The sequence below is a fragment of the Oncorhynchus clarkii genome, chromosome 33 (genome assembly GCF_045791955.1).
Source record: "Oncorhynchus clarkii lewisi isolate Uvic-CL-2024 chromosome 33, UVic_Ocla_1.0, whole genome shotgun sequence".
Taxonomy (NCBI): Eukaryota; Metazoa; Chordata; class Actinopteri; order Salmoniformes; family Salmonidae; genus Oncorhynchus; species Oncorhynchus clarkii.
Window position 1 is genome coordinate 16,680,362 of NC_092179.1, and position 26,476 is coordinate 16,706,837.

Sequence of the window (26,476 nt, forward strand, 5' to 3'; positions counted from 1 at the left end):
TGTGTGTGTGTGTGTGAGTGAGAGAGAGAAGGTGTGTGAGTGAGAGAGTAGGTGTGTGTGTGTGATTGAGAGAGTAGGTGTGTGTGTGAGAGAGTAGGTGTGTGAGTGAGAGAGTAGGTGTGTGAGTGAGAGAGTAGGAGTAGGTGTGTGAGTGAGAGAGTAGGTGTGTGAGAGAGAGAGTAGGTGTGTGTGTGTGTGAGTGAGAGAGTAGGTGTGTGTGTGTGTGTGAGATAGTAGGTGTGTGTGTGTGTGTGAGTGAGAGAGAAGGTGTGTGTGTGTGTGTGAGTGAGAGAGTAGGTGTGTGTGTGTGAGTGAGAGAGTAGGTGTCAGTGTGTGAGTGAGAGAGTAGGTGTCAGTGTGTGAGTGAGAGAGTAGGTGTCAGTGTGTGAGTGAGAGAGTAGGTGTCAGTGTGTGAGTGAGAGAGTAGGTGTCAGTGTGTGAGTGAGTGAGAGAGTAGGTGTGTGAGTGAGAGAGTAGGTGTGTGAGTGAGAGAGTAGGTGTGTGAGTGAGAGAGTAGGTGTGTGTGTGAGTGAGAGAGTAGGTGTCAGTGTGTGAGTGAGAGAGTAGGTGTCAGTGTGTGAGTGAGAGAGTAGGTGTCAGTGTGTGAGTGAGAGAGTAGGTGTGTGAGTGAGAGAGTAGGTGAGAGAGTAGGTAGGTGTGAGAGAGTAGGTGAGAGAGTAGGTGTGTGTGTGTGTGTGAGAGAGAGAGAGTAGGTGTGTGTGTTTGAGTGAGTGAGAGTAGGTGTGTGTGTGTGTGTGAGAGAGTAGGTGTGAGTGAGTGAGTGAGAGAATATGTGTGAGTGAGTGAGTGAGAGAGTAGGTGTGTGTGAGTCAGAGAGTGAGAGAGTAGGTGTGAGTGAGTGAGAGTAGGTGTGTGTGAGTGAGTGAGAGAGTAGGTGTTTGTGTGTGAGTAGGTGTGTGTGTGAGTGAGAGAGTAGGTGTTTGTGTGTGAGTAGGTGTGTGTGTGTGAGTGAGTGAGAGTAGGTGTGAGTGAGTGAGTGAGTGTAGGTGTGTGTGAGAGAGAGAAGGTGTGTGTGAGTGAGAGAGTAGGTGTGTGTGTGTGAGTGAGAGAGTAGGTGTGTGTGAGAGAGTAGGAGTGTGTGTGTGTGTGTGTGAGAGAGTAGGTGTGTGTGTGTGTGAGAGAGTGTGTGTGTGTGTGTGAGAGAGTAGGTGTGTGTGTGTGTTTGAGTGAGTAGGTGTGTGTGTGTGAGTGAGAGTAGGTGTGTGTGTGTGTGAGTGAGAGAGTAGGTGTGAGTGAGAGAGTATGTGTGTGTGTGTGTGTGAGAGAGTAGGTGTCAGTGTGTGAGTGAGAGAGTAGGTGTCAGTGTGTGAGTGAGAGAGTAGGTGTGTGAGTGAGAGAGTAGGTGAGAGAGTAGGTAGGTGTGAGAGAGTAGGTGAGAGAGTAGGTGTGTGTGTGTGTGTGTGAGAGAGAGAGTAGGTGTGTGTGTGTGAGTGAGTGAGAGAGTAGGTGTGAGTGAGTGAGTGAGAGAATAGGTGTGAGTGAGTGAGTGAGAGAGTAGGTGTGTGTGAGTCAGAGAGTGAGAGAGTAGGTGTGAGTGAGTGAGAGTAGGTGTGTGTGAGTGAGTGAGAGAGTAGGTGTTTGTGTGTGTGAGTGAGTGAGAGTAGGTGTGAGTGAGTGAGTGAGTGAGAGAGTAGGTGTGAGTGAGTGAGAGTTGGTGTGTGTGAGTGAGTGAGAGAGTAGGTGTTTGTGTGTGAGTAGGTGTGTGTGTGTGAGTGAGTGAGAGTAGGTGTGAGTGAGTGAGTGAGTGAGAGTAGGTGTGTGTGAGTGAGTAGGTGTGTGTGAGTGAGAGAGTAGGTGTGTGTGAGAGAGTAGGAGTGTGTGTGTGTGAGAGAGTAGGTGTGTGTGTGTGTGAGAGAGTAGGTGTGTGTGTGTGTGAGAGAGTAGGTGTGTGTGTGTGTGAGAGAGTAGGTGTGTGTGTTTGAGTGAGTAGGTGTGTGTGTGTGAGTGAGAGTAGGTGTGTGTGTGTGTGTGAGTGAGAGTAGGTGTGTGTGTGAGTAAGTGAGTAAGTGAGAGAGTAGGTGTGAGTGAGAGAGTAGGTGTGAGTGTGTGAGTAGGTGTGTGTGTGTGTGTGAGAGAGAGTAGGTGTGTGTGAGAGTGTGTGTTTGTGTGAGTGAGTGAGAGAGTAGGTGAGTGAGTGAGAGAGTAGGTGAGTGAGTGAGAGAGTAGGTGAGTGTGTGAGAGAGTAGGTGAGTAGGTGTGTGTGTGTGTGAGAGTAGGTTTAGGTGTGGGTGAGTGTGTGTCTGTGTGGGTGAGTGTGTGTCGTGAGTGAGTGAGTGAGTGAGTGTCTGTGAGTGAGTGAGTAGGTGAGTGTGTGTCTGTGAGTGAGTAGGTGAGTGTGTGTCTGTGCGTGAGTGAGTAGGTGAGTGTGTGTCTGAGTGAGTAGGTGAGTGTGTGTCTGTGAGTGAGTGAGTAGGTGAGTGTGTGTCTGTGAGTGAGTAGGTGAGTGTGTGTCTGTGAGTGAGTGAGTAGGTGAGTGTGTGTCTGTGAGTGAGTGAGTAGGTGAGTGTGTGTGTGCGTGAGTGAGTGAGTAGGTGAGTGTGTGTCTGTGAGTGAGTGAGTAGGTGAGTGTGTGTCTGTGAATGAGTGAGTAGGTGAGTGTGTGAGCGTGTTTGGCAGCCTCTGTTGCATGGATGCTGCTTTGGCAGTACTTGATGCTATCATTTCTGCCAGGGCTCCTCTGTCCTTGGAGAAGGAAGAGAGGTCCATCCACTGATCAGTACACCCCTGCCCCTAGCCCATCTCCCTCACTCTGCCTTGGGACAATGTTCCTTTATGCCTGACCTTCTCAGCTTTGGACAGAGATACTACTAACCCCATAATAATACAGAGTTGGGCCTATTTTAATAGTGCTATGAGGTCCCTCTGCCTCTTCAATCTTCCTCTAACATTACTGTTGATTGGCTGTCTTTCCGCTGGCTGCTCAGTAATGCTGCTGTTGATTAGCTGGCTGTAGACCTGGGTCAGAGCAGAGGTGAACATATGGTCTGGTGTCCCTTATCCCAGTTCACCGCCTTAAAGCTAAGACTCTCAGCCCACACACTCAGGCCTGAGCCCAATCTATTAACCCATTGTTTTCCTTAGCCAGGTCTTTGCTGACTGAACCACAACAGGTGTATGCAGCATGTCTGGCTGACTAGATATAGCTACAGTAGGTGGGGCTATTTAGATGTGAGTCAACCAGGGTAGAGGATTGGAATCCACCTGTAGTCTCATGTACAACACAATTGTAGGAATGTCTCTCTCTCATCGTTTAACACCCTCCTGAGGATATATACAGTAGCAGTCAAACGTTTGGACACAGATACTAATTCAAGGGTTTTTCTTTATTTGGACTATTTTCTATATTGTAGAATAATAGTGAAGACATCAACACTATGAAATAACACATGGAATCATGTACAGTCGTGGCCAAAAGTTTGAGAATGACACAAATATTAATTTCTACAAAGTTTGCTGCTTCAGTGTCTTTAGATATTTTTGTCAGATGTGACTATGGAATACTGAAGTATAATTACAAGCATTTCATAAGTGTCAAAGGCTTTTATTGACAGTTACATGAAGTTGATGCAAAGAGTCAATATTTGCAGTGTTGACCTTTTCTTTTTCAAGACCTCTGCAATCTGCCCTGGCATGCTGTCAATTAACTTCTGGGGCACATCCCTGACTGATGGCAGCCAATTCTTGCATAATCAATGCTTGGAGTTTGTCAGAATTTGTGGGTTTTTGTTTGTCCACCCGCCTCTTGAAGATTGACCACAAGTTCTCAGTGGGATTAATGTCTGGGGAGTTTCCTGGCCATGGACCCAAAATATCGATGTTTTGTTCCCCGAGCCACTTAGTTATCACTTTTGCCTTATGGTAAGGTGCTCCATCATGCTGGAAAAGGCATTGTTCTTCACCTGGATGGTTGAGAGAAGTTTCTCTCTGAGGATGTGTTGGTACCATTCTTTATTCATGGCTATGTACTTAGGCAAAATTGTGAGTGAGCCCAGTCCCTTGACTGAGAAGCAACCCCACACATGAATGGTCTCAGGATGCTTTACTGTTGGCATGACACAGGACTGATGGTAGCTTTTTTCCGGATGCCCCAAACAATCGGAAAGGGGATTCATCAGAGAAAATGACTTTACCCCAGTCCTCAGCAGTCCAATCTCTGTACCTTTTGCAGAATATCAGTCTGTCCCTGATGTTTTTCCTGGAGAGAAGTGACTTCTTTGCTGCGCTTCTTGACACCAGGCCATCCTCCAAAAGTCTTTGCCTCACTGTGCGTGCAGATGCACTCTCACCTGCCTGCTGCCATTCCTGAGCAAGCTCTGTACTGGTGGTGCCCCGGTACCGCAGCTGAATCAACTTTAGGAGACGGTCCTGGCGCTTGCTGGACTTTCTTGGGCACCCTGAAGCCTTCTTCACAAGAATTGAACCGCTCTCCTTGAAGTTTTTGATGATCCGATAAATGGTTGATTTAGGTGCAATCTTACTGCCAGCCCTTTTTGTGTAAAGCAATGATGATGGTATGTGTTTCCTTGCAGGTAACCTTGGTTGACAGAGGAAGAACAATGATTCCAAGCACCACCCTCCATGTTTTTTAGGGATTCAGTTTAATTTGCATGGCAAAGGACATTGCAATTAATTGCAATTCATCTGATCACTCTTCATAACATTCTGGAGTATATGCAAATTGCCATCATACAAACTGAGGCAGCAGACTTTGTGAAAATTAATATTATTAACTTTTGGCCAAGACGGTAGTCACCAAAAAAGTGTTAAACCAATCAAAAGATATTTTATATTTCAAATTCTTCAAAGTAGGAGCCCTTTGCCTTGATGACAGCTGCACACTCTTGGCATGTGTGTTATTTCATAGTTTTGATGTCTTCACTACTATTATACAATGTATAAAAAATAAAAACCCTTGAATGAGTAGGTGTGTCCAGACTTTTAACTGGTACTGTGTGTACATACACACACACACACACACTAGAGGTCGACCGATTAATCGGAATGGCCGATTAATTAGGGCTGATTTCAAGTTTTCATAACAATCGGAAATCTGTATTTTTGGACACCGATTTGGCAGATTTTAATTTATTATTATTATTTTTACACCTTTAAATTTAATTTTTATTTAACTAGGCAAGTCAGTTAAGAACATCATCTAATTTTCAATGACGGCCTAGGAACGGTGGGTTAACTGCCTCATTCAGGGGCAGAATGACAGATTTTCACCTTGTCAGTTCGGGGGATTCAATCTTGCAACCTTACAGTTAACTAGTCCAACGCTCTAACCACCTGCCTCTCATTGCACTCCACGAGGAGACTGCCTGTTACGCGAATGCAGTAGAAGCCAAGGTAAGTTGCTAGCTAGCATTAAACATATCTTATAAAAAAACAATCAATCATAATCACTAGTTATAACTACACATGGTTGATGATATTACTAGTTTATCTAGCGTGTCCTGCGTTGCATATAATCGATGCGGTGCGTATCGTTGCTCCAATTTGTACCTAACCATGAACATCAATAACTCAATACACAGAAGTACATATTTTTAAACCTGCATATTTAGCTAAAATAAATCCAGGTTAGCAGGCAATATTAACCAGGTGAAATTGTGACACTTCTCTTGCGTTCATTGCACGCAACAGTTTGGGCCGCCTAATTTGCCAGAATTTTATGTAATTATGATATAACATTGAAGGTTGTGCAATGTAACAGAAATATTTAGACTAATGGATGCCACCCCTTAGACAAAATACGGAACGGTTCCGTATTTCACTGAAAGAATAAACGTCTTGTTTTCGAGTTGATAGTTTCCGGATTCGACCATATTAATGACCTAAGGCTCGTATTTCTGTGTGTTATTATGTTATAACTAAGTCTATGATTTGATAGAGCATTAGGAACACCTCTTTCCATGACAGACCAGGGATCTTTGAGACCAATTCTACTCATTTTGACGACTTTCGAGCCTATTAGGAAGGTATTCTTAATGTTCTGTACACCGTGTATACCCCTAATATTTACAACATGGATTCATGAAACACAGTTGTAAGTATTGGCATTTTTGGATTGACACATGAAACTAGTTCAGTGCTTGTTCGTCTTCTGTTAATTAAAGCTGGAATCCTTAATTGGTGGAATTACAACAATGGGGAAATTACTGCAAACAACACAGTTTTTCCCTTCTGACAAAATTGCACATTAGGACAGCACAATATGCATTGCAATTTATTTAACCACGCTACTGAATTCTCCTCTGTTTTCATCAACAAAACGATGACTAAGGCGCGCTGGGGGCGAACAGTGGAGTTGTTTCCCCCCGATGGTGATTCCATCTTTAAGTGTTTTTCTGACCTGTGCTCGACCAATAGCAGAGGTCTCTAGGAAGAATCAGATCCTCTGTGGCTTCTGCCCTGTTGTGTCATGGCAACATGAGCCAGGTAATTGACCCCTCCCTCCCTCTGCTTGACTTGCATCTGCAGCACTATCCAATCACCTGTTATTACCCCACCACAGAGGAACACCACTGTCATCAGACAGGTTTAGTTTGGTGGGCCGGTGGCTGGGCCTTATGGGTGCACACACACACACACACACACACACACAGGCCTGGTCACTCTCACCGCACCCTGTCTTACTAACTCAATGATGACACTAATGATCATGCCAACTGTCGTCTCTAATCCTCTTCATCGGTGTGTGTGTGTGTGTGTGTGTGTGTACCCTGCACGTACTGTGTGTTTGTGTCATGGAGCACGTCACTCCAGGGGTGTATGGCAGTGAGGTGGACAGGACATAGGATAGATTGTACCCATCATGGAGTCAGTGACTCAGGCCTAATGTGATTCCTCCATATGAAAGACATCATGATATTTCTGAACGTTATAATGATTTGTCTTCTTGACAGTGTGTTGCCTATAAAAACCTTACACATTTGTCCCTAAAACATTAAAATTGTGTCTGAGAATCTACTTAGTTTGGTTTTGGTCTCCGCTCATTTGAATGACTCCTCTCCTTCTCTGCAGGTCATGAGTGCCTCTAGGAGGGCACCTGTGGAGAACGACCGCACCTGTCCAAAACCCCGCCTGGGCCCTGCCCTGTTCCCCGCCCCCGGCCTCCACTATGAGTAAGTACCTATAACCCCTCACCATGCCCCTCAACAACACAGCCAGGGCTATCACAGGTCACTACCCTTCTCACACCATCTAGCCGTCCTGAACCGTACTGTCCCGGCCTGCACGGTTTCACACTGTTCTGTTCAGCTCACTAGTGGGAAAAGTCCTTGTTATCGTTGGTAGCTATTTGATGTACCCGTCTGGGTAGAAGCTGGAGAAAAGAGAAGAGGCACCTTGCTATGCTTCTGTGATCCACAGCGCTCCACTACATGTGGCCTATGGATGCTTCATGTGGAGAGGTGTTAAATGGGCTCAGTCTGTCTGCACCTCCTGCTCCCTGTGGCTGAACCATATGGTAGAGAGGAGAGAGTGCTGCGTCCTTGACTCGCCACGGCAATCACCCATCAACCAGCCCCGCAATGCATGATGGGAAGGGGCATGGGGTGTAGCAGGATGCACACGCCATCGTGTGAGTACAGCTGTGCCTGGGCCGTCTTTGTCCATGGTGTTGAATCTGACAGTGTCTAATGGGACATGCTGCATTCTATGGAAAAGTGAGCTGTGAATCACACCATGTCTGAGCTTCTGCTCAGTTCTATGTTAAGATATTGCACTTGGAATGTGTCTTGGCTCAGAATACATGTGTGTGTGTGTGTGTTTGTGTGTGTGTTCTGCTGAGTGTGAATTAAGTTAGCGGTATCAATGGAATGAAAAGGTGCGTCCACGTAGGACGAAAACGTTGTTTGTCCAACGTTATCTGGCTGTTATCTGGATATCTTCTTTCAAAGGGGACTTTTCCCACAGCTCTTTATCAAGTCGAATTCCAGATTCAACAAAGCAAAGAATATTTAAGAGCATTTCAGATAAATGTATTGCATAGAGCTGGCCTGATTGTCCACTATGTCCACGTTCTACTATAATAGACATGTCTGTTCCATACAGTTGATTTCTATCTGCAGTGCTCTGCGTAGGCTAGGTCTCTGGCTGGTGCTGAAGGGTTGCTGGTCGGTTACCGGGGCAACCCTGTGCATGTGTGGTATTTTACTGTAAGGTGATTGGATCAGCCAGATGCTGTGGAGGGGAGTGCTGAGAGAGGGAACTCGACTACTGCCTTTTCCTCTGCACGCTCCAACGCTCATACACATGCAGGGGAAGCGAGGGACAGCGTGCGCGTGCTCGTGGTCTGTGCTCATGGTCCACAAGGTGTCTGATTGTGAGTGATGGATGAAAATATAGTTGTTAGTGACAGATGAGAGACACCTGCCAGGAACGTGGTGCTAAGCAGGTATTTATAGCTTACTACCTCTGTGCTCTCACACTGCAGAGCTGGGCTAGGAGGGTTAGGAGAGAACTGGGTGGGCAACCACTCTTGGACCACACCTGGTGATTCCTCATGAAAGTAGCTAAATAAATATATATATATATATATAAGTGAAATTCACAGAGCAGCGTGTGTGCATTTTGGAGGAAGGATGGTTGACATTAGTATATTAAATCAGAATTGAAGTTGCCCTGGCCTCCATTAAGACGCCATAGTGTTTCATCTGTAGGTGCTACAAAGTAAACGTTGGTGTCATATGAAGCTCTCCAGCTTGCTCTGTGACACCAGTACTATTTTGATTTCAATAACACATTTCTTACATTTGACTATTGAAAAATATGAACATGATTATAGAAAAGATACGTGTTTTGATTAGCCACATTTTTCTTTCTATTGTTTTACATAATATATTCTACAGTCGTATCAAAGTTCCCGAGTGTGTATCAGAAAAGTGTGTGTGTGTCTCTATGTTCTGTGCTCAGGCCCTGCGTAGCCTATCACTTTTCCTGCTCTGATAAATGCTGCAAGGCCTTCCCAGCTTTGATCCCTCACTTCAGTCAGAACACAAATAGCACAGCTACAGAGTCGGTCAGGCTGCACCAAAACAACAAGCACTAACAACCACTAACATAACACTCTGCTGTAACCCCACGGGAGAAGCTGATAGTTCACGTGTTGTACTCCGGGACCCCCAATCTGCTTTCTCGGCAGACGATGTGCTTTCTCTGCAGGCGATGTGCTTTCTCGGCAGACGATGTGCTTTCTCTGCAGGCGATGTGCTTTCTCTGCAGACGATGTGCTTTCTCTGCAGACGATGTGCTTTCTCTGCAGGCGATGTGCTTTCTCTGCAGGCGATGTGCTTTCTCTGCAGACGATGTGCTTTCTCTGCAGGCGATGTGCTTTCTCTGCAGGCGATGTGCTTTCTCTGCAGGCGATGTGCTTTCTCTGCAGGCGATGTGCTTTCTCTGCAGGCGATGTGCTTTCTCTGCAGGCGATGTGCTTTCTCTGCAGGCGATGTGCTTTCTCTGCAGGCGATGTGCTTTCTCTGCAGGCGATGTGCTTTCTCTGCAGGCGATGTGCTTTCTCTGCAGGCGATGTGCTTTCTCTGCAGGCGATGTGCTTTCTCTGCAGGCGATGTGCTTTCTCTGCAGACGATGTGCTTTCTCTGCAGGCGATGTGCTTTCTCTGCAGGCGATGTGCTTTCTCTGCAGGCGATGTGCTTTCTCTGCAGGCGATGTGCTTTCTCTGCAGGCGATGTGCTTTCTCTGCAGGCGATGTGCTTTCTCTGCAGGCGATGTGCTTTCTCTGCAGGCGATGTGCTTTCTCTGCAGGCGATGTGCTTTCTCTGCAGGCGATGTGCTTTCTCTGCAGGCGATGTGCTTTCTCTGCAGGCGATGTGCTTTCTCTGCAGGCGATGTGCTTTCTCTGCAGGCGATGTGCTTTCTCTGCAGGCGATGTGCTTTCTCTGCAGGCGATGTGCTTTCTCTGCAGACGATGTGCTTTCTCTGCAGGCGATGTGCTTTCTCTGCAGGCGATGTGCTTTCTCTGCAGGCGATGTGCTTTCTCTGCAGGCGATGTGCTTTCTCTGCAGGCGATGTGCTTTCTCGGCAGGCGATGTGCTTTCTCGGCAGGCGATGTGCTTTCTCGGCAGGCGATGTGCTTTCTCGGCAGGCGATGTGCTTTCTCGGCAGGCGATGTGCTTTTTCGGCAGGCGATGTGCTTTGGGATAAAACGGCTTTGTTTTATCCCTTTTTATTATGTATCTGTCCCTCTGGTAAATTCAATCAGTGACTGTGCTCTCGTTGATATCCCTAGTTAATTACCCTAATTAGCCTCCACCCGCCCGTTAGCCTGTAGGATGGGGAGATGAGGGGGGGTTTGCTCTCTCTAACGAGTCTGTTAATGAGCAACGGGCGATGGAGGATGACTCGTTCTGGATGGAGTCATTTCCTGTGCATTTTGAAAGGAAGAGTGGAGAGGACCGAGGGAGAGGACCGAGGGAGAGGACCGAGGGAGAGGACAAGAGGTTGCCTCTGCATCTCACAAAGTTTTGACAGATACAAGATGTTGGCTTTTGTAAAGTGCTTTGAGCAATTGGTTTAAAAAAAACCTGCTTTCTGTTTTAATGTGAAACATGCGTACTCACAGTGAAGGGTAGCTCTGTCTTAGCCTTGAAATGGCTGGACTGTGAATGCTTATACACAGGCCCTTTGGTTAGTGGAGAGGTCTTTCAGTAGTGTAGATATCAAAGGAACCAGAGTTCTCTCTCCACCCCCCTCTCCCTACTGACCAGCCAGGTAGAGATGAAAGGGGGAGTGATGTATGTTAGCTCTCTCTCTCCACCCCCCTCTCCCTACTGACCAGCCGTGTTTGATAAACAATCCAGACACTTCACATGTCTGGGTTATGGAGGTAGAGATGAAAGGGGGAGTGATGAATGTTACCAGATGTCTAGCTATCACCAGCCGCCCCCCTCTCTCTCTGTCTCTGCCCCCCCTCTCTCTCTCTGTCTCTGCCCTCCCTTTCTGTCTCTGCCCCCTCTCTCTCTCTCTCTCTCTTTCTTTCTCTCTGCTCTCTCTCTCTCTCTGCCCCCCTCTCTCTGTGTCTCTGCCCCTCCTCTCTCTCTCTCTCTCTCTCTCTCTCTCTCTCTCTCTCTCTCTCTCTCTCTCTCTCTCTCTCTCTCTCTCTCTCTCTCTCTTCTCTCTGCTCTCTGCCCTCTCTCTCTCTCTGCCCTCTCTCTCTGCCCTCTCTCACTCTCTGCTCTCTCTCTCTGCTCTCCTCTGATCTCTCTGCTCTCTCTCTCTCTCTCTCTCTCTGCCCTCTCTCTCTCTGCCCTCTCTCTCTCTGCCCTCTCTCTCTCTGCCCTCTCTCTCTCTGCCCTCTCTCTCTCTGCCCTCTCTCTCTCACTGCCCTCTCTCTATTTCTCTCTGCCCTCTCTGTCCTCTCTCTCTCTCTCTCTCTGCCCTCTCTTTCTCTCTCTCTCTGCCCTCTCTTTCTCTCTCTCTCTGCCCTCTCTCTCTCTGCCCTCTCTTTCTCTCTGCCTTCTCTCTCTCTGCTCTCTCTGCTCTCCTCTCTCTCTGCTCTCTCTCTCTCTCTTCTCTCTCTCTCTCTCTCTCTCTCTGCTCTCTCTCTCTGCTCTCTCTCTCTCTGCTCGCTCTCTCTGCTCTCTCTCTCTCTGTTCTCTCTCTGCCCTCTCTCTCTCTTTCTCTCTGCCCTCTCTTTCTCTCTGCCCTCTCTCTCTCTCTGCTCTCTCTCTGCTCTCCTCTCTCTCTCTGCCCTCTCTCTCTCTCTCTGCTCTCCTCTCTCTCACTGCCCTCTCTCTATTTCTCTCTGCCGTCTGCCCTCTCTCTCTCTCTCTCTCTCTGCCCTCCCTTTCTCTCTGCCCTCCCTTTCTCTCTGCCTTCTCTCTCTCTGCTCTCTCTGCTCTCTCCTCTCTCTCTCTCTCTCTGCTCTCTCTCTCTCTGCTCTCTCTGCTCTCTCTCTCTCTGCTCTCTCTGCTCTCTCTCTCTCTGCTCTCTCTTCTCTCTCTCTCTCTCTCTCTCTGCTCACTCTCTCTGCTCTCTCTGCTCTCTCGCTCTCTGCTCTCTCTCTGCCCTCTCTCTCTCTTCTCTCTCTGCCCTCTCTTTCTCTCTGCCCTCTCTCTCTCTGCCCTCTCTCTCTCTGCTCTCTCTCTCTGCTCTCTCTCTCTGCTCTCTCTCTGCTCTCCTCTCTCTCTCTGCCTCTCTCTCTCTGCTCTCTCTCTCTGCTCTCTCAATTCAATTCAATTCAAGGGGCTTTATTGGCATGGGAAACATATGTTAACATTGCCAAAGCAAGTGAGGTAGAAATAATAATAAAAATTAACAGTAAACAGTAACAATGTACAAATGGTTAAAGAACACAAGGGAAAATAAATAAGCATAAATATGGGTTGTATTTACAATGGTGTTTGTTCTTCACTGGTTGCCCTTTTCTTGTGGCAACGGGTCACATGATCTCCTAGTATCGCTCTCTGCTCTCTCTCTGCTCTCTTCTCTCTCTTCTCTCTCTGCTGTCTTTCTCTCTCTCTATCTCTGTCTCTGCCTGCCCCCTCTCTCTGAACTGAGAACTGATCTGATGTCATTCGGTAGCTAGCGTGCTGTTGGGTCCACAGTGGCTAGGCGTGGTGCAGACCAGGGTCATTATCTCCTCTAAAGCCTCATCTGGTCTCCATCTGCTGGGCACTGAGACAGCACCGCTAGCCTAGTATGCTGGCTACCACTGCTCTCTGACAGCCTGCTGACAGCCTGATAGCATGTTCTCCATGACAACAGGGCTAGTGTTAACAGGCTACTGGAACACACTTCGACTGAATAAAAATGTTCTGAATGCAAATCCAGGCCCCAGAACTCTAACCGGCCTATACTTGTCCCTGGTTAAATCCAGGCCCCAGAACTCTAACCGGCTAATACTTGTCTCTGGTTAAATCCAGGCCCCAGAACTCTAACCGGCTAATACTTGTCCCTGGTTAAATCCAGGCCCCAGAACTCTAACCGGCTAATACTTGTCCCTGGTTAAATCCAGGCCCCAGAACTCTAACCGGCTAATACTTGTCCCTGGTTAAATCCAGGCCCCAGAACTCTAACCGACTAATACTTGTCCCTGGTTAAATCCAGGCCCCAGAACTCTAACCGACTAATACTTGTCCCTGGTTAAATCCAGGCCCCAGAACTCTAACCGGCTAATACTTGTCCCTGGTTAAATCCAGGCCCCAGAACTCTAACCGGCTAATACTTGTCCCTGGTTAAATGCAGTTGGCCTCCAATCCATTAGCTTTGCCCAGTCTAGGGCTATACAATCTAACATGGGAAATGTCTGCACTGATAAAGTGTTAGAGAACCCCTGGTTCTCTGTCTCTTGGTGTAGGGCCAGGCCTGCTATCATCCCTGTCTCTGGACAGGACAGCTCTGCTTAGCACAGCGACACTCCAGCAGGCCCTCCGACTGACACAATGTCACAGGGATAATTACTGGAGTGAGAAGTACTTGTCAGAGGGACAAAGCTAATTTGTGTGGTACAGGTTGGACTAGTCTATCACACACTGCCCCACTTGGGCAGTGTCCTAAACAAGTTGAGAAGGTTGAGTATGGGAGAGTCCACATAGGTGTTAGTACAGCGTTTTAGCTTATTTCTACAAAATGTAAATGATTTATCTCACGTTGAAGGTGTCACCTCTAACAGGCAGGACAGTTTGTAGTAGATATAGATGGGTTGGCTGACAACGGCATGACAACGGTGTGCACGCTTCAGTGGGGCGGAGGGCGGTGTGTTGTGGTTCTGGATGGCCAGTTGGTTAGCAACAATGACAAGCTGCCATGTGGGGAATCGTAGGTGGTGTGTTTCAGCTCGTTGTATCTTGTTCCTGATACAATGTTTTTTTGTTTAGGTGTTTTGACTGATGTCATTGTTAATATGGCTACATTTCGCTAGCTAGCTAACCATCAACTTTAACGATGTATTCGAGAGACAAGTGCTCCTGGTGCGAAATGTATTTGTTTTCAATAAACATTGGAGATGAAATATAGTTTACAGGGTCAATAAACATTGGAGATGAAATATAGTTTACAGGGTCAATAAACATTGGAGATGAAATATAGTTTACAGGGTCAATAAACATTGGAGATGAAATATAGTTTACAGGGTCAATAAACATTGGAGATGAAATATAGTTTACAGGGTCAATAAACATTAGAGATGAAATATAGTTTACAGGGTCAATAAACATTGGAGATGAAATATAGTTTACAGGGTCAATAAACATTGGAGATGAAATATAGTTTACAGGGTCAATAAACATTGAGATGAAATATAGTTTACAGGGTCAATAAACATTAGAATTAAATATAGTTTACAGGGTCAATAAACATTAGAGATGAAATATAGTTTACAGGGTCAATAAACATTAGAGATGAAATATAGTTTACAGGGTCAATAAACATTAGAGATGAAATATAGTTTACAGGGTCAATAAACATTGGAGATGAAATATAGTTTACAGGGTCAATAAACATTGGAGATGAAATATAGTTTACAGGGTCAATAAACATTAGAGATGAAATATAGTTTACAGGGTCAATAAACATTGGAGATGAAATATAGTTTACAGGGTCAATAAACATTGGAGATGAAATATAGTTTACAGGGTCAATAAACATTGGAGATGAAATATAGTTTACAGGGTCAATAAACATTAGAGATTAAATATAGTTTACAGGGTCAATAAACATTAGAGATGAAATATAGTTTACAGGGTCAATAAACATTGGAGATGAAATATAGTTTACAGGGTCAATAAACATTGGAGATGAAATATAGTTTACAGGGTCAATAAACATTAGAGATTAAATATAGTTTACAGGGTCAATAAACATTAGAGATTAAATATAGTTTACAGGGTCAATAAACATTAGAGATGAAATATAGTTTACAGGGTCAATAAACATTGGAGATGAAATATAGTTTACAGGGTCAATAAACATTGGAGATGAAATATAGTTTACAGGGTCAATAAACATTAGAGATGAAATATAGTTTACAGGGTCAATAAACATTAGAGATGAAATATAGTTTACAGGGTCAATAAACATTGGAGATGAAATATAGTTTACAGGGTCAATAAACATTAGAGATGAAATATAGTTTACAGGGTCAATAAACATTAGAGATGAAATATAGTTTACAGGGTCAATAAACATTAGAGATGAAATATAGTTTACAGGGTCAATAAACATTGGAGATGAAATATAGTTTACAGGGTCAATAAACATTAGAGATGAAATATAGTTTACAGGGTCAATAAACATTGGAGATGAAATATAGTTTACAGGGTCAATAAACATTAGAGATGAAATATAGTTTACAGGGTCAACGTTCTAAGCCAAACCCCGTCTGATTTGCGTTGGTTTTTGTTGCTTAACAACCAACCCGTCTACAACCGGAGCAACCGGCTGCTATGGGTTATTGCTGCTACTGTATAGAGGTACCAGCGTTGCTGTATTGCTTGTGTCCATTGCTGCAGTGCAGTATTCAACTAGTGTTTATGTTTTGGGCTTTAGCACAGTAGTGTTTATGTCCTCTCCCATATCCTCTGATCTCAGTTCCTCCCGTGGAGCCGTAGTCTCACTTCTGTTTTCACAATGGAACCAAGTCTCCCACTAGACTGACCTGGCTTCCTGTTTCTCTCTCTCTCTCTCTCTCTCTGTCTCGCACTCTGCCTGTCTCTGCTTTTCTCTGTAGATGATGATGGTATGATGGCTGTTCTCCTAGGGCTGTAGTGTGTGTCGATGAGGGGAACAGGAAGGAAGCCTCCCAGGATTATCATTACATCTAGCAGTAAACACAGCAGCAGGAGGAGATGGATCCTCTGAGCTGTCCTCAGGGCATCTCACCAGCAGAGCAGGAACACGGGACACACTCTGGGCTGGGGACACACTCTGGGCTGGGGACACACACTCGGTCACATGTGTACAGTGTACACTGACTGACACACACACACGCATACATACAGTACACACTGACTGACACACATGCGCATACATACAGTACACACTGACTGACACACACGCACATACATACAGTAGACACTGACTGACACACACGCACATACATACAGTAGACACTGACTGACACACACGCACATACATACAGTAGACACTGACTGACACACACGCACATACATACAGTAGACACTGACTGACACACACACACATACATACAGTACACACTGACTGACACACACACACACACACATACAGTACACACTGACTGACACACACACACACACACACATACAGTACACACTGACTGACACACACACACACACACATACAGTACACACTGACTGACACACACACACACACACACACACGCATACATACAGTACACACTGACTGACACACACACGCATACATACAGTAGACACTGACTGACACACGCCCATACATACAGTAGACACTGACTGACACACATACATACAGTACACACTGACTGACACACACGCATACATACAGTACACACTGACTGACACACTTGGTCACATACATACAGTACACACTGACTGACACACACACACATACATACAGTACACATTGACTGACACACACACACACATACAGTACACACTGACTGACACACACATACAGTACACACTGACTGACACACACGCATACATACAGTACACACTGACTGACACACTTGGTCACATACATACAGTACACACTGACTGACACACTTGGTCACATACATACAGTACACACTGACTGACACACACGCATACATACAGTACACACTGACACACACACACATACATACAGTACACACTGACACACACACACACACACACACACACACATACATACAGTACACACTGACTGACACACACGCACACATACAGTACACACTGACTGACACACACACATACAGTAGACACTGACTGATACACACGCACATACAGTAGACACTGACTGACACACACGCACATACAGTAGACACTGACTGACACACACGCACATACAGTAGACACTGACTGACACACACGCACATACAGTAGACACTGACTGATACACGCACATACAGTAGACACTGACTGATACACGCACACATACATACAGTACACACTGACTGATACACGCACATACATACAGTACACACTGACTGACACACGCACATACATACAGTACACACTGACTGACACACACGCACATACATACAGTACACACTGACTGACACACACGCACATACAGTAGACACTGACTGACACACACGCACATACAGTACACACTGACTGACACACACGCACATACAGTAGACACTGAATGATACACGCACATACATACAGTACACACTGACTGACACACATACATACAGTACACACTGACTGACACACGCACATACATACAGTACACACTGACTGACACACACGCACATACAGTAGACACTGACTGACACACACGCACATACAGTACACACTGACTGACACACACGCACATACATACAGTACACACTGACTGACACACGCACACATACAGTACACACTGACTGACACACACACACATACAGTACACACACACACACACACACACACACACACACACACACACACACACACACACTTACTGACAGACATGTTCATAGAATTAGTCAATTCTATTACCTATTAGCATTTCTCTCTCTCCACACTCTCTCTCACACACACAGTAATTGTGGTGACTTTTCTACTACCATAAGGCTGGTTGTTGGCCTATCATGGGCGTTGTAGTCTGCATGTTGCCATGGTGATCTCTACTCCCAGCTCTACCCTGGCACCCTGCTGCTCCTCACAAAGTTGAACCTCTCAATAGTTAATGTGTTGGAGTTGAGTTCAGACGGATTGGGTCATGCACTATGTATAGAACCGAGACAGGCTGGGCCTTCATTCACATCATGTTTACTCACGCCGTTATTCCACTCTCTCAGGACGCATCCCAAAGGGCACCCTATTCCCTATATAGTACACTACTTTAGAGCAGAACCCCATGTGTTCAAACATCTCAAACTGGCGGTTTACTTGCGTCGTGTTTTGCCTTGAAAGGCTCATATAAACAACGTGGCTGTTCAAACGAAAGCAGAGCGGTGTCTTCTATGTACCCGCGGTTTATGAATGGGGCTCGTAAATCTGTACCTCCAGGACCCGCACACACACACACATTTGTGGTGTACATTGGTGTAATTGTGATAAGGTGAATGCATATCACACACAGGCGAGCTGTTAAACACACATGGCTTACACTGCAGCATACGCTGGCGCGCTCTTAAATAGCTGGCGCTCAGGCAGTCATTCCCGTCTCCCTAGTGGCGAGGACACAACACACCTTAACCAATGAGAAACCACCCTACCGCACCCTGTGACAAATGGCCAAACCATTCACACCTCGTGACCAATACCACCCCCCCCCCACCTCCACTGACCATTGGCAAGCTGGCCTCACCCCTATGACCAATAACAAATGACACACACACCCTACTGAGCATTGAGTAACCGCACACACACTCTCTGACAAATGGCGTGCAATCCGTCAACCAATGTCAAACCGGGATAGACCTGAAGACGCATGAACAGCGAGCGTGCCTGAGCAGAGCATCCTGGGTATCGTTCATAAACTCTCACAGCACGACTACACATCATGGTCACCTCTACCTCTAGTGCTCCACTGTTTTAGCAGCTGCTGATTTTACTGTTGGCATGTAAACAACTCCACCCTCCTAACACACACACACACACACAACACTCTCTCACACATCTGTTTGCTCAGCTCTCCCCATCTCTGAATCTCTCACCATCCTGTAAAAGGCCACAGCAGATGCTCTGATGCAGATGCTCTGTACATGCTGTGGCGTATAGGTCACTCTGGCTACAGAGGGTAGGGTGAAGGACAGACTGGGCTTGCCAGAGGGAAAGTATGGGGTTAGAGGGAGGGACAGATGTAGGCATGAGGGGTGAGGCCAGGTTTGGGATGATGAGTATACTTTGGTTGAGGCAGAGGCCTGGTTTGGGTGAGGGGGAGGACTGGCTTGGATGTGGGAGTGGCCTTTGAGAGTGTAAGAGTGAGGTGTGAGATGTTCAGTGGCCAGAACTGGTTTGGGCGAGGACTGAAAGTGCTCAGAGATGAGGAAAGGTCAGATGTCATTGTAGAGTTTGGAGACTCAAAGCAGTGTGGGTATGCAGCAGGACAGTAGTCAGTGGAATAATAGCAGTCTTTTGATTGGTTGGAAAGTTAAACCCCGAGAGCAGGAAGTGACACGGTGCAAACAGGAAGTGTGAGGGAGCCCAGTGATGTTTTTCCAGGCTGCCCCCCCCGTGTTCCATTCCCTCGCGCCCTGTTGCACAGAGCCAGAACAGAGGAAGGATGAAGGAAAGGGAGGGATGGGGAAGGGTACAGGGGACTGGGATTTATCATGTTGCTTTGCCCTGTCAGATCAGTGTTCATGGAAGTTAGGAGATGAGTAAGGGAAGCCGGTTTAGTTCAGAATACAACACACTGTTAGTGTAGAGTTCCTGTACTTATTGGCCTTCTACAGTGTGTTCCTACCAGTCCACGCTAACAGCGACTGGCTGTTTTCAGCGTTTTGTCACGTTGATTTCTTTGTGCATTAGCCCCCTTGTCAGCTAGCTCGACCTGGAGTGAACCTGCTGGAGAGAGAGATGCATGTAGGGAGGGAGAGAGAGAGGGAATGTTTCGGGATATTGGAGTTACTACTGTCTAGCAGCAAACAGACAGCAATCAAAGAGCTGTATTCATGTTGGACTGCTAAAATTGGAGACGTCTCTTGACTGATTTCAGTGAGTGAAAAATGAGCCTGTGCAAACCTCTACTCTCTATCAGTCTATTTGACGTTTCTTATTTCTCCTACCTTGCTCGCTCTTTCTCCCCATTTCTCATTCTCAATTTTCTCCCTTTCATCCCTCCCTTGTCTCTGGAGACACTTTCTGGTATCTTGACCTCTGAAGTGTGTTCCATCTTGAGTGTCCTCAATGGAAACCCCCCAAAACCCACATTGACAGTTCCTTCTAGCCTTTGCTGATTCATAGATTGAGGACTGTTGACAGGCTGAACTCTATCTTCCTCCTAGATTGAAGAGGTGATGTTTCCCCAGCTTTGAAGGACTTATCTGTAATTTTCCAGTCAGGCAGGTGTTAACAGAGTGCCGTGGAGGGGCCATTGATTTGATGTGTGTATGACTGGCCCTCTTATGACCAGGGCTGAGGGGCCGTCGGAGAGAGGGGAAACTGTCGATATACGCCTTTGTATGTCTCCTCCATCGACAGGAGATCAATCCATACTCTCTTTACCTCTCTTGCTTTGCACGCCTTTGGTCAGTACAGATACACACACACACACACACACAAACACACACACACACACCTTTATTTCCCTTGGTTATCTTAGTCAGAAAGGTTTATGTTGATCATATTAAGGCAGCATATGACAGCACACAGGAACTGTAGAAGATGGGGACCAGCAACACTAGATAATAAATGCTGAAGTCCAATAGACTGTTGTATCGGTGTGTGTGTTTGTCCAGGGGACTTAGAGGTGGTGCTCTATCTCTGTGATGATGACCGATAGCAACAGCAGCATAGTGTTGGGGCATAGCAACAGTGCATTATAGTGTTGGGCCGTAGCGACAGTGCTCTATAGTGTTGGGCCGTAGCGACAGTGCATTATAGTGTTGGGCCGTAGCGACAGTGCACTATAGTGTTGGGCCGTAGCGACAGTGCACTATAGTGTTGGGCCGTAGCGACAGTGCATTATAGTGTTGGGCCGTAGCGACAGTGCTCTATAGTGTTGGGCCGTAGCGACAGTGCTCTATAGTGTTGGGCCGTAGCGACAGTGCTCTATAGTGTTGGGCCGTAGCGACAGTGCTCTATAGTGTTGGGCCGTAGCGACAGTGCTCTATAGTGTTGGGCCGTAGCGACAGTGCTCTATAGTGTTGGGCCGTAGCGACAGTGCTCTATAGTGTTGGGCCGTAGCGACAGTGCTCTATAGTGTTGGGCCGTAGCGACAGTGCTCTATAGTGTTGGGCCGTAGCGACAGTGCTCTATAGTGTTGGGCCGTAGCGACAGTGCTCTATAGTGTTGGGCCGTAGCGACAGTGCTCTATAGTGTTGGGCCGTAGCGACAGTGCTCTATAGTGTTGGGCCGTAGCGACAGTGCTCTATAGTGTTGGGCCGTAGCGACAGTGCTCTATAGTGTTGGGCCGTAGCGACAGTGCTCTATAGTGTTGGGCCGTAGCGACAGTGCTCTATAGTGTTGGGCCGTAGCGACAGTGCTCTATAGTGTTGGGCCGTAGCGACAGTGCTCTATAGTGTTGGGCCGTAGCGACAGTGCTCTATAGTGTTGGGCCGTAGCGACAGTGCTCTATAGTGTTGGGCCGTAGCGACAGTGCTCTATAGTGTTGGGCCGTAGCGACAGTGCTCTATAGTGTTGGGCCGTAGCGACAGTGCTCTATAGTGTTGGGCCGTAGCGACAGTGCTCTATAGTGTTGGGCCGTAGCGACAGTGCTCTATAGTGTTGGGCCGTAGCGACAGTGCTCTATAGTGTTGGGCCGTAGCGACAGTGCTCTATAGTGTTGGGCCGTAGCGACAGTGCTCTATAGTGTTGGGCCGTAGCGACAGTGCTCTATAGTGTTGGGCCGTAGCGACAGTGCTCTATAGTGTTGGGCCGTAGCGACAGTGCTCTATAGTGTTTGGCCGTAGCGACAGTGCTCTATAGTGTTTGGCCGTAGCGACAGTGCTCTATAGTGTTTGGCCGTAGCGACAGTGCTCTATAGTGTTTGGCCGTACCGACAGTGCTCTATAGTGTTTGGCCATAGCGACAGTGCTCTATAGTGTTTGGCCGTAGCGACAGTGCTCTATAGTGTTGAGGCGTAGCGACAGTGCTCTATAGTGTTGGGCCCAATAACTCAATGCCTTAGGAGGGCTGCACACACACTCTTGCACAGCTTTATTTGTTGTGCCTGCAGAGTTAAAGAAAAGTGTGTGTGTGTGTGTGTGTGTGTGTCTTTGTGGGGAAATGTCATTAGGATAAAGAATGACACTGGCTGCCCCATTACAGCTTGCAATGCAGACTGCACACTGTCCTTGGGTTGAGGGTGTGTGTACATGTGTGTCTGTGTGCAGGTTCCCACCTTTGTGCAAGTATGAGTCATCTCTTTGCAAGGTCAATAAAATGCGTCAATGATGTATGATCTTCTGTAACTGAATGGCATCACCTTATATTGCCATGGTTTTCTCATGCAGAGGGTGAAAAGCATTCATTCTGGAGAATACAAAACAGGAAAGAAAAGAGTTGAAGTACGTCTGATGCAGGGAAAATAATTTAAAAACATTGAATAATGAAGTAAGCCTTATGCGACATCATTACACGTTTGTTTGCCTGAATTGTCAGGTTTAACGCACCAGACATGCTTCTGGGAGAGCACCATGGTTATCTTCTGATTAACCATCATAAACAGAAAGATGAGTGCAGGAAATTAGTGGAGGTAGAAAGAGGGGAAGATATCGAGAGTGTTATGGAGAGAGGGAGCCAAAGGCAGAGACGGAGGGAGATGGGGAGACAGAGGGGGGGGAGATGGGGAGACGGAGGGGGAGACATGGGGAGAGACACCGAGACGGGGGGAGATGGGGAGACGGTGGGGGAGGGAGATGGGGAGACGGAGACATGGGGAGAGACGGGGGGGGGAGACTCACACACACAGAGAGAGACAACTACTGATGATCACATACAGCTGGTTTTTACTCCCCCTGTATTTTCCCGTTCTGTTCATGTACCAGGCTTCAGAATGACGGTGGAGCAGGGCGTCGTTACTAAGCAGGGAGCAACAGAGAAAGAGAGGGGGAGAAAAACGGAGGGAGGGAGAGGAGAGATTGAGGCAGGGGGGGGAGAGCGAGGCTGTCCGTGAATGAGGATGTACTCCCATTAAATCAATTTGGAAGGAGAGATCGAGAGTGGGAACAAGAGAGGAACAGCGAGATGGGGAGAGAGCAGTGCACAGGGAGAGAGGGAGAAGTGAGAGAGTAATAAACAGGGCGAGAGAACAATGAGAGCTGGGTGGACTGACTGCCTTACCCCAGTGAGCTAGCTAGCTGTGGATGTGAGCAGAGTGGCGTGTCTTTGGAGCAGGGATACTGCTGCTATTGATCCAAACCACCTTCCTCTGTTCTGCCAGCCAGGTGAACTCCTACAGCACAGCTCTCTGAACAGAGAGGGAGAGCAACAGAGAGAGATCTGACAGTCTCCTTCCTGTGTTCCTGAGAGCTGGGTGCGTGTTCAACTCTATTGCCTCTGCCGAACAAGATAAGTGTGTGTTCTGTGTGTGGGAGCACCGACTGGGGAAAAAGAACACACCCTCTCTCTCCGCTGAACCTGAGAGTCTCTGAAGAGTAGCTAACGGCAGCTAACAAACCAACGACCTCCAGCTCCCAGCCGTCGGGTTGAGATGACATTGTGTGTGATAGCGGTGGTCTGGGTATTAATGGATCTGTGAGAGCGGTGGTCTGGGTATTAATGGATCTGTGAGAGCAGTGGTCTGCTTTACCTGGACCTGTGAGAGCTGTGGTCTGGGTATTAATGGACCTGTGAGAGCGGTGGTCTGCTTTACCTGGACCTGTGAGAGCGGTGGTCTGGTATTAATGGACCTGTGAGAGCGGTGGTCTGGTATTACTGGACCTGTGAGAGCGGTGGTCTGGGTATTACTGGACCTGTGAGAGCGGTGGTCTGGGTATTACTGGACCTGTGAGAGCGGTGGTCTGGTATTGCTGGACCTGTGAGAGCGGTGGTCTGGTATTACTGGACCTGTGAGAGCGGTGGTCTGGGTATTAATGGATCTGTGAGAGCGGTGGTCTGGGTATTAATGGACCTATGAGAGCGGTGGTCTGGTATTGCTGGACCTGTGAGAGCGGTGGTCTGGTATTGCTGGACCTGTGAGAGCGGTGGTCTGGTATTACTGGACCTGGGAGAGCGGTGGTCTGGTATTACTGGACCTGTGAGAGCGGTGGTCTGGTATTACTGGACCTGTGAGAGCGGTGGTCTGGTATTACTGGACCTGTGAGAGCGGTGGTCTGGTATTACTGGACCTGTGAGAGCGGTGGTCTGGTATTACTGGACCTGTGAGAGCGGTGGTCTGGTATTACTGGACCTGTGAGAGCGGTGGTCTGCTTTACCTGGACCTGTGAGAGCGGTGGTCTGCTTTACCTGGACCTGTGAGAGCGGTGGTCTGGTATTACTGGACCTGTGAGAGCGGTGGTCGGGTATTACTGGACCTGTGAGAGCGGTGGTCTGGGTATTACTGGACCTGTGAGAGCGGTGGTCTGGGTATTACTGGACCTGTGAGAGCGGTGGTCTGGTATTACTGGACCTGTGAGAGCGGTGGTCTGGTATTACTGGACCTGTGAAAGCGGTGGTCTGGTATTAATGGACCTGTGAGAGCGGTGGTCTGGTATTACTGGACATATGAGAGCCGTAGGAGGACGGGAGGCGATCATCTACCTGGACAGGAACAACCGCTGACCCCTGGAGAGGAGGAGAGGAAGAGCAGTGATGCAGACTGCCTTCAGTGTCTTAGAACAGACTGCCTCTCTAGGTCGACCTAAATGTGACTGTCATAGATATTCACATGTAGCAGGGTAGGAGAGAAAGTGTGTGTGAGTGCTAGGGACGTGCATGTGTGATCGCGTGTTGAGGGCTTGCTGCTGGTGTTGAGAGCGACTGAGGAGAGAGGGAGGCTGGATCGGAGCAGAGAGGAAAAAGGCTTAGGGATGACTGGGTGGAACTGGAGGCTAAAGCTAACCTTGGAATCATCCTTGGAACCTTGAGGGGCTGCCGCCACTACTCCACCCCAAAGAGAGGAACTAGGACTGGGGAAAGATCCGGGCTCTGTGGACCCTAAACCTGGTGCCTGGGAATAAGATGGGCTTGACTTTTAAGACATTGGGATGATGTCAGAGGACCCTGTGAGGGATGAGGTTGTCAGGAGGGCGAGAGTGGGCTCCCCACGCCTGGTGTACATGGTTGGCCCCTCCCCACTATGAGCATGCAGGTGCTTCATATGGTCAGGGAGCTGGTGTCTCCCTCCCGACGCAGAGCAGCCGCCAGATACGGAGGTGTGTGTTTCAAGTTTTATTGTCTCATGGACAAGTACAGTGAAATGCCTTTCTTTCTTTTGTGTGTGTGCGTCTGTCTCTGTGTGTATCTGACTGTGTTGTACATTAGCTGTACTGTGTCCCTCAAAATGAATGCCATTAACTTCTGACAGATCCCTTGTGTGTCTGTGTTTGAGAGAGTTGGCTAGAGAGAAAGAGATTCCCTTGGTACTGCTGTAATAGCTCTGTTGCTGTGTGTGTGTGTGTGTGTGTGTGTGTGTGTGTGTGTGGTGAGTAATTAATAATGAAGGAAGGTTCCCTGGGGTAATGGGACACTTGGTGACCCCGATCTAATCCTGTCTGCTGATTGGACCAGCTTTGAGGGGTCAGTGTTGGGCTGTGGGCACTAATGATTGGCTAATGCTTTTCACTGCCAAAAGCTCAGTCTACACTCTGAGGAGAATCACCTGGGTATGGGCTCTGGGTGGAGCCGTAACACTCTGCATCCCCATTCAGGCTACTGGCTACTGATTTTATATGGGTTGTGATGTGGGTTATTTTAAAGACATCTAGGCCTCAAGCATCTCCTTAACAAAGGCTGCCTCTATTCTCTTAGTCCTGTGTATCGAAGCTCTATTCTCTTAGCCCTGTGTATCTAAGCTCTATTCTCTTAGTCCTGTGTATCTAAGCTCTATTCTCTTAGTCCTGTGTATCGAAGCTCTATTCTCTTAGCCCTGTGTATCTAAGCTCTATTCTCTTAGCCCTGTGTATCTAAGCTCTATTCTCTTAGCCCTGTGTATCTAAGCTCTATTCTCTTAGCCCTGTGTATCTAAGCTCTATTCTCTTAGCCCTGTGTATCTAAGCTCTATTCTCTTAGCCCTGTGTATCTAAGCTCTATTCTCTTAGCCCTGTGTATCTAAGCTCTATTCTCTTAGCCCTGTGTATCTAAGCTCTATTCTCTTAGCCCTGTGTATCTAAGCTCTATTCTCTTAGCCCTGTGTATCTAAGCTATATTCTCTTAGCCCTGTGTATCTAAGCTCTATTCTCCTAGCCCTGTGTATCTAAGCTCTATTCTCTTAGCCCTGTGTATCTAAGCTCTATTCTCTTAGCCCTGTGTATCTAAGCTCTATTCTCTTAGCCCTGTGTATCTAAGCTCTATTCTCCTAGCCCTGTGTATCTAAGCTCTATTCTCTTAGCCCTGTGTATCTAAGCTCTATTCTCTTAGCCCTGTGTATCTAAGCTCTATTCTCTTAGCCCTGTGTATCTAAGCTCTATTCTCTTAGCCCTGTGTATATAAGCTCTATTCTCTTAGCCCTGTGTATCTAAGCTTTTTTACATGCCAGGGGGAGGGGAAACCGATTACACACTTCTCACCTCACTGCT

General features: G+C 47.2%; 1 protein-coding gene across 2 annotated transcripts in view; it reads left to right on the forward strand.

Moving 5' to 3' along the window:
* LOC139392834 (USP6 N-terminal-like protein) overlaps nt 1-26,476 on the forward strand; it is a 76,462-nt gene that overhangs the window by 8,447 nt on the left and 41,539 nt on the right. Inside the window, exon 2 of one of the 2 annotated variants that reach the window (XM_071141124.1) lies at nt 7,048-7,148. In XM_071141124.1, coding sequence (XP_070997225.1) covers nt 7,145-7,148 — 4 coding nt within the window. In that variant the 5' untranslated portion in view covers nt 7,048-7,144. Of the gene's footprint in view, nt 1-7,047; nt 7,149-23,016; nt 25,115-26,476 lie in introns of those variants that run through there. The other variant, XM_071141121.1, reaches the window with a different exon arrangement.